Genomic DNA, 8,312 nt, shown 5'->3' with positions numbered 1-8,312 from the left:
GATTACACGGTTTTAATTGTCGTGGTTTTCTGACGGAATCAGCTCTCGCACATGCTCGAAAAAGACGACTGGAAGGCGAAAGCCATCTTATTTTGCTTCTCAGTCGATGTATTGTTCTTGCGCCGCCACTCTCCGAAAGCTTTCTGCACCTAATGGGGTTTTGCATTGCCTCCAGGATCGGAGGTACCTCACCTGGTTTTGCACCGCCCGTTTGCTTAGATTTAGATGCACGTTAAGGAACCCTAGGTGGTCGAAATTTCTGGGGCCCTCCTCTGCGGCGTCTCTCATAATCATGTGGCGGTTTTAGGACGTAAAACCCCAGATATTATTATTATTATTATTATTATTATTATTATTATTATTATTATTATTATTATTATTATTATTATTATTGGTCTTGCACTGCCTCCGTGATCTGCCCACCGTTGACCAAGCTGTGAGGACGTCATCATGTGACGTCACGTGACGTGACGTCACATTGCGCTCACTATGACATCATGATGACGTCACAAATTTAACTCTCTGTGACGTCGTGATGACGTAATCACGTGATGATGAATTTTTGAACCACTAGTGTGGACGCCGACGGGAGGCGCCGACGCGGGATGCCGGTCAATTTTCGCGTTTGGTGAGGCATGTAAGGCATTCGCCTTAACAGTATAATACATTGACTAGTTTTTATTCGTTGTACGCATATTTATGCCAAGAACCTAGCATACATCGACATGCTCTATTTTTGCCGACGACGAATCGAATCCATCAGAATCACCCTTACATTTTTATTCCGGTTGGCGAGGCCACCTTGTATTTCCATGAAGAGGAACGGGCTTGCGTAGTGAAGCTTGAATTGATATAGATGACCTCACAGAGACAGCTTTAAATCAAGACAGACTTTTCGCCATTGAGTGTGCGATACTCAGTCTGCGTCGTACGCTGTGCAGGACTTGCATAAGATTGGCCGCGATTTTTATGTTAGGATTCTTTTCCCTTTTTCCTTTTTCCTAGTATTTTCATCAATCCATATTCAGTGAACACGCATGTCGCTTGTAAAGGGACACCTTCTTTATCGTTTGTTATTTTACTGTATTATTCTTGTGCTTTTTACAGCCCACACCCTAACGGCGTGCATATTCTATAATGCCAAATAAAACAGGGAAACCAATGTTCGAACACCGGGTAACTTTTTTCTTACAAGCCTGATAGCAAAACACACAATTTTATATTGAGATAAAAAGAAAGCTAAACAAACATCCTTTTAGATAATTGTCGGGCACGCAATTGATAAATCAAAGACAACGATACGATTTTTTTGAGCCGTCAGAAAGAAATCGGGGTCTATTTAGTGGATGTCTTGTACGAAATATTTTCTCGGTATGCTGAAAGAAAAGCTACGAAAGTGAATGCGAGAACTAATTTACAGCGCGTCAGACAAAAAAAAAAGACGTAAAGAGGATATATCATATCATATCACACATAAAAAGGGACATGAAATATCGCGTAGCTCCAACAAGCGTGCGTGAAACTAGAAGATTGGATTTGTTCCTGAGGTCACGAAATAAGTATCTTACAACTAAGTGCGATGCGTACTGCCGCATTTTTTTTCTTTTCTTTTTCAAGGCGAAGTGCAAGCTCATGCAAGGTTAATGTTTATGCGCGTTGCAGGTCTCATCTTTAACCTCATTCAACGCTTACGTTCATGCACTTCTGAAGGATTACAGATGAGGGAGAGGGAAAAAGCTTGCTCTCTCTGAGAACACACGGATATAAAGACTTGCAGCGTGTAGGAAGGGTATATCTTCTTTGTGCTAAGGCGCAGCTACTCGTTGTTATCAGGAGGCGTACGGCATGGACCAAGTGAGTTAGTTCATTGCGAATGTTAATGTTCATTACGGGCATTTATATTTATGCACACGGGCATCTATGAAATTCAGTTTAAATGAAAATGAAAGGACTTTCCTGTATTGTAATCACCCAGTATTGCTACAATTCGCTTTCGTTGCTACAGCTGCAGCTGCACATGACAGTATCATCTGCAAATTCTTGGTTGCCGGGTTACTCACCTTTGGTAACCACTCCCAGTCCTTCGCAGTCTGATAGTTCGAATATTTCTATTGGGCATGCGGTGAATAGCAATGGAGAGATTGTGTCTCCTTGCCTGGCAACTTTCTGGATTGTTTTCTTTCTCGCTATCTCCCGGAGAGCTAAAGTAGGTGAGAAATCTTGACAGCTAGACTGATTTCAGAGGCGGCAATTTCGTTCGCCAGCGCCAGCCTGGTCTTTTCTGCATTTGTCTCGACTTCTTCTAGATTATCCCGTTTTCTATTGATTAATCTTGCTCTTTCAGAGTTCAAACGGAGAACAATCATTGACTGAACTAACCTATGATGGCTTCCTTTAAACCTGCCTAACACTTCTAGATTTTGTATTAGGCTAGACGTGACACAAACTATGAAGTCTATTTCAGTTCTTTCTTTTTTTACATTACGACTCTCCCAGATCTGCTTTCCATTGTAGCCTTTACGATTGCTGTAATAGTGACGATTCGCAATGTGCGCTTAGGCTGCAGGTGGCGGTTCCATGCATTTAAAGTCATGGTGCCTCACTATGCGGGCGCAGCTTTCTTTTGGGGTTTTTGATGTCTTTTTCACTGCCGACGAGATAGATATTCTGGTATTAATATTTTCGGTATAGCATATAAACCGGCGCCATGGTCATCAAAACCCAGAGAGATTGACGTAGAAATCTGCGCTTCTATGAGCAGCATTCAATAAGAATTCGCGACTGAAGAGTCTACGCAGAACGAAGACATGGTCAGCTGCTTCGTTTGTCCGTGAGTCTGCATTTCTCTAGTGTGGGAGTCCAAGAAGGTTCTAATACCTCGTCTTGATAATATGAGCGCCATTTTCACGATCGAATGTTACTTGCCTGTTCATGAAGGCCTTTTTGTTTTTCTTGTGTTTTCTCTTTTTTAAGTCACGTTGAAACAATTTTTTCCCGAGGAGCTTGAGGGCCTGTTTTTTTTTTACTTGCTTCAGAAAGGAAAAGAAAAGAAAAGAAGAGAAAAGAAAAGAACATTGACAGCAATCAAGCAACGAAATGAAAGAGGGGAGAATAGTGACGTAAAGCAGGTCCGGCTCTCTTTTCACTCTTGTATCCAGACCGGAACCCTGGAACGTCGCGATGTGAGCGCAGTCTACGATGAGGTGTCTTCATTCATTTTCCGGCTTATCTGCACGGGCGCATCGATAGGCCCCTTTTCCTCCAGGCGAGATCCCAGAGAACAAAGAAGGAATTTCACTCACCGAAACGGAGATCCGCTGCGAGAAAGGGCAAAATAACAAGAATCAGTTCGCCGAAACGGTTGTAATATGCATCAGCGTTGACATCTGTTAGAAATACTTTCACTGCGAAACTGGTCTGAAAGCACCAGCACGCGCAAGTAACAAAAATATAGATTTTTTTTTCTTCCTAGGCGCTTTTCAAGGAGCACACATCGTTCGTGGTTTTCATTTTAACTGGTTGCGACTATACCACGCGATGAAAATTGCGAGTCCTTTATTTCGCCTTAATGGCAATGGCCGAAACCGACATGTCTTATTAAGCCCGTTGTTGAAAATAGAATAGTGGGTCATAGTCTTGGGGGTAGGGACAGGGAGGAAACGAGGAGGAGAACGAAGAGGGGATTCGGAGCTAGCCTTCATTAAGTAAAGACGTGTTCCTGATCTACGACCACGGGTCCTCGTTATTTACATTTTTTGGTGCCGTGAAACCCGGGAACTGGTCAGTGCTGGACAACGATGTCTTCGACCGAGCGTCTTCGGAAGGTGCGTGGAACTGTCAGGGCCAGCGTCTCCCGGAATATTACGCTCCTGACAGGACTGCTGCAGAACCCCGACACCGAGGCGCGTGAGGTCAATAGGCAAGTCGCCGTTTTAAAGACGAAAGAAGCTGAGCTCCGCCAGCTAGACAAGGACATTCTCGATCTCACGGAAGACGAGGCTATTGAAGGAGAAGTCGAGGGCGCAAACGACTACCACGAGAAGATTCTGTACGCGATTGCTGATGCGCAGTTCTTCCTGTCACAGCGTCAACAGGCGACCGGTCTCAGCGGCCTGTCTAGGAGTGAACCCAATGACGACCGGGTAGCAGCCACCCAGAGCAACATCGGATCTGCTGGGGCGCCGCCAGGATCCGTCAGTACGCCACGCTACCGGTCGGTCGCGCTTCCGACGCTTCAGGTCCCGACGTATGCCGGAGATTTACGTCAGTGGCAAGAATTCTGGGACCATTACAGCGCCACGATTCACGAGAACACCGAGTTGCCACCCGTCGAGAAATTTAAGTATTTGCTGACGTACCTGACGGGAGCGGCCAAGCGAGCTATCGAAGGCATCAGGCTGGCTGATAACAACTATGAAATTGCCGTGACAACACTGAAAGAGCGCTTCGGTCGACAGGAATTACTAGTCAACGAGCACATCGACCAGCTTCTTGCACTGTCGCCCGTGAGGAGTTCCAAGGAAGTGGAGAAGCTTCGGGTGCTGCATGACACCGTGCGTTTCCGCGTAAGTGCGCTCGAAGGTCTTGGTGTACCACCTGAGCAGTACACTGTGGTGCTGCATCGGGTGCTAATGAGGTGCTTGCCAGAAGACTTGGCGATAATGTACCGACAGAAGAAGAAGGAGGAAAGCACGCGCGGTACTCATGCATCAGCAGAGCCCACACCACCTGAAGCGAGAACGCACAAGGCGACCGACATTTTAGCGTTCCTGAAAATCCAGGTTGAAGTGCGTGAGGAAGGGAAGCAAGAAGCGGCGTCATCGTATACGCACAACTCGATCACGGTACCTGGTGACATGAGCTCGCCGAGAAGATCTTTACAGGGCATTCCGTCGGCATCCGCGCTAGCGGCGACGGAATCCCTACAGCAGCGCACGCCTTGTGTACTGTGCGACAGCCGAGGTCACAGCCTGGCAGAGTGCACGGTCGACTTACCCGCCGACGAGAAACGGGCCAGATTGCTTAAAGCTCGGTGCTGTTACAAGTGCGGAATGCGCAATCATGTCGCACGGTTTTGCAGAGTCTCCCTGAGCCTTACGTGCAACAAGTGCCAACGCCGACACCTAACGGTCCTTTGCGAGCTGTCACGAGCCGTCACCACGACCGCTGCTCCTGCACCAACAGTACCGAGCGGCTCGTCCGGCTCTACCTCACCGACGGTAACTACGGCGTCAACTGGCGCTACAGAAGCCAAGTCGGTGCTGCTTCAGACGGGCCGTGTTTGGGCTGAGAGCGGACCGCGACAGCTCCTGGTGCGTGTGATGCTTGACAGCGGCAGCCAGCGTTCATTCATCCGCACCGACGTGGCCAAGAGATTGCAGTGTAAAGTCATTGGCACGGAAGAGCTCTCACTGGTAACGTTTGGAAATGCCAAGCCACGGAATCATTTACGTTGTCGACGCGTCTCTGTCACGCTGCGTGGACGATTTAACGGCAGCACCGTCACATTGGAAGCACTGGAAGTCCCCGAAGTGTGCACCGTGACAAGTCCACCGCTGAACATTGAAGTGCTCGAGCTGTTGAGCGCCCGGAGGTATGATGCTGCGGACATGTTTGACCCGGAAACTTGGCACCCAGAGGACGTCAGCATATTAATTGGCTCGGACGCTTATTGGAAGGTCGCCACTGGAAAGATTGATCGCCTCAACGAGCAACTCACTGCCGTGGAAACGTCGTTCGGGTGGACTGTGCAGGGCAGTAGCTCGCACTACGAAGCTACAGCAACTAGTGCCCTTTTCTTATCGGCTGGTGGTTCTCATCAAGAGTGCAATGAATCGGCTATGTGGCGCCTCGACACTATTGGTAGTGAGAACCGGTGGTCAAGTACGGTAAAAGACAACCCTGACCTCGACATATTTGAGCACTGTCTGAGCAAGCAAGCTGGTCGTTACCAAGTGCCCCTGATGATGCAGGAGCCTGGCATTCCGGCCGGTAGTGACAACAGACAGCTTGCAGCACGTCGACTAAATATGCAGCTGAACCGATTCGGGGAACAACCCGATCTGCTGAAACAGTACGACGAAGCCATCACTGCTTATTTCAAGGATGGTCATGCCGAAAGAGTTGATCAAGAGCAAATTCCAGGCCCTAATATTTATTACATGCCGCATCATGCTGTCATCCGCCGCGATGCAGTGACCACCAAGCTCCGGGTGGTTTTTGACGCGTCGTCTCATGTCGTCGGAAAACCGTGCCTGAATGACGTTTTATCGAAAGGGGTGAAGCTTGGTGTTGACATCGTGCAACTATTGCTATCCTTTCGTTGCTACCCAGTGATTCTTGTGGCAGACATCAAGAAAGCCTATCTGCAAATGCTCATTCGTCCAGAAGACCGCGATTTGCTACGCTTTCTATGGGTTCAGCAACTGCCAACCAAGGAAGAGCCCAGCCCACCCACTGTCGCATGGCGGATGACTAGGGTCCCTTTCGGAGCAGCATCAAGTCCCTTTCTGCTTGCCGCCACGATTCGCCATCATTTAGCGTCGTGTCGGGAAAAATTTCCTGTGACAGTGTCCCTCCTGGAGAAGGCGTTTTACGTGGATGACCTCATCCTTGGGGTGTCCACGGCGGAACAAGCCATGACTGTATACCAGGAAACACGCGCCATATTCGCTGACGCCTGCATGAAGTTACGGAAATGGGCGTCGAACTCCGACCTGCTAAAGCAACAGTTTATCCAAGATAACGTGGCCATTGAGACTGAAGCAGGAGATGACCATCTCGTGAAGGTTTTGGGCCTGCCGTGGGAGCGTAAAGGCGATACCATCGCGTTGACAGTGCGCAACGCAGCCTCCTTCGCCGCAAACAGACCGGCCACCAAGCGCACGATCCTTCAAACCGTAGCCAGCGTTTACGATCCGCTTGGTTATCTCTCCCCATTCACCGTGAAAGGAAAGCTAATTTTCCAGTACCTGTGGAAGCGGAAGCACTCCTGGGACGACACGCTGCCAGATGAAGTACAAGCTGCATGGAACGCGTGGTGCACCGAGTTGCCAGATGTCCAGGCACAGGTTCCTCGCTACGTGTTTCTGCACGACTGCAGCGTAGAGCTGGCATTTGAACTGCACATATTTACTGATGCCAGTCCTAAGGCTTATGGTGCGTGTATCTACGTTCGGGCGCTTTCTGCCGACGGGGCATGCGTCACACGATTGCTCATCAGCCGAAGTCGCGTCGCTCCGCTCAAGACGATGTCCCTGCCTCGACTGGAGCTGATGGCCTGCGTTAGTGGAGCACGGCTAGCGGAGTACGTACGGTCCGTGCCACGTCTCCAGCAGGCATCCGCTCATTTTTGGACCGACTCTCTCGTCGCTCTTCACTGGATCCGAGCAAAAACAAGAAATCGAGATCTTTTCATCAGCAATCGTGTGGCCGAGGATATCTAAGCTCACTAATCCCGACACCTGGGCGCATTGCAGCAGCAGGCGAGAATCCTGCCGATCTACTCACCCGTGGCGTGTCTGCCAAAAGCGTTTCTGGAGTCGGATAAATGGTGGCACGGTCCCCCTTGGATCTCAACGCCAGGACCGATTCCCAGCTTCAAGCTGGATGAACTTCCGAACGACAGAGACATTGAGCCTCTCTATAAGACAGCCACGACGATCTGTCCATCGCTTGTTTCATCGAGGACTTCAATTGTGCGTGCGGAAGATTTCAGCTCGCTCAATAGGCTTTTGCGCGTTACTGCTTTCGTACAGCGCTTCGTCCACAACGCTTCGAGAAGGAGCCCTCCCCGCAGTGGAACGCTCACGACTTTAGAACTTGAAGAGGCCGAGCGTTATTGGCTTAGAGTCGTGCAAGATCAGTATTTCGGAGCCGAAATACGACTTCTTGAGAAAGAAAAAAGGCTGCCATCAACGTCATCGGTTCTTCGCCTGGCCCCATTCCTGGATACGAATGGACTCCTCCGTGTCGGTGGGAGGCTCGACCTGCTTAACGCCAGTCCTGACATCCGGCATCCCATTCTGTTGCCCGCCGAACCCAAGTTGACCACACTAATTGTTCAGGCTGCTCATGTCCGCACGCTTCATGGTGGCATCGAGCTCACCCTGACTGAAGTACGGGCAAGATTCTGGGTGTTGAAGGGCAGGAAGACAGTAAAAAATGTGCTTTCGCAGTGTTTACCGTGCCGAAAACGACGATTGACGGCAGTGTCTGTTCCAGTAGCACCATTGCCACCAGAGAGAATAACCGAGGCACAAGCATTTTCGGTTGTTGGCATCGACTATTGCGGGCCACTTTACGTTCGCACA

At 49.3% G+C, this 8,312-nt stretch overlaps 1 protein-coding gene across 1 annotated transcript; it reads left to right on the top strand.

The window, feature by feature from the left end:
- Positions 1-3,797: 3,797 nt before the first annotated feature.
- Positions 3,798-7,445, top strand: LOC119394622 (uncharacterized). Its single transcript, XM_037661940.1, has 2 exons — positions 3,798-3,824; positions 3,888-7,445. Exons 1-2 carry the CDS (start codon positions 3,798-3,800, stop codon positions 7,443-7,445), a joined length of 3,585 nt encoding a protein of 1,194 aa, XP_037517868.1.
- Positions 7,446-8,312: the final 867 nt, after the last annotated feature.

Source organism: Rhipicephalus sanguineus, chromosome 5, assembly GCF_013339695.2.
Source record: "Rhipicephalus sanguineus isolate Rsan-2018 chromosome 5, BIME_Rsan_1.4, whole genome shotgun sequence".
Classification (NCBI taxonomy): Eukaryota; Metazoa; Arthropoda; class Arachnida; order Ixodida; family Ixodidae; genus Rhipicephalus; species Rhipicephalus sanguineus.
The sequence above is the reverse complement of the archived record's forward strand: the minus strand, read 5'-3'. Positions and strand labels throughout refer to the sequence as shown.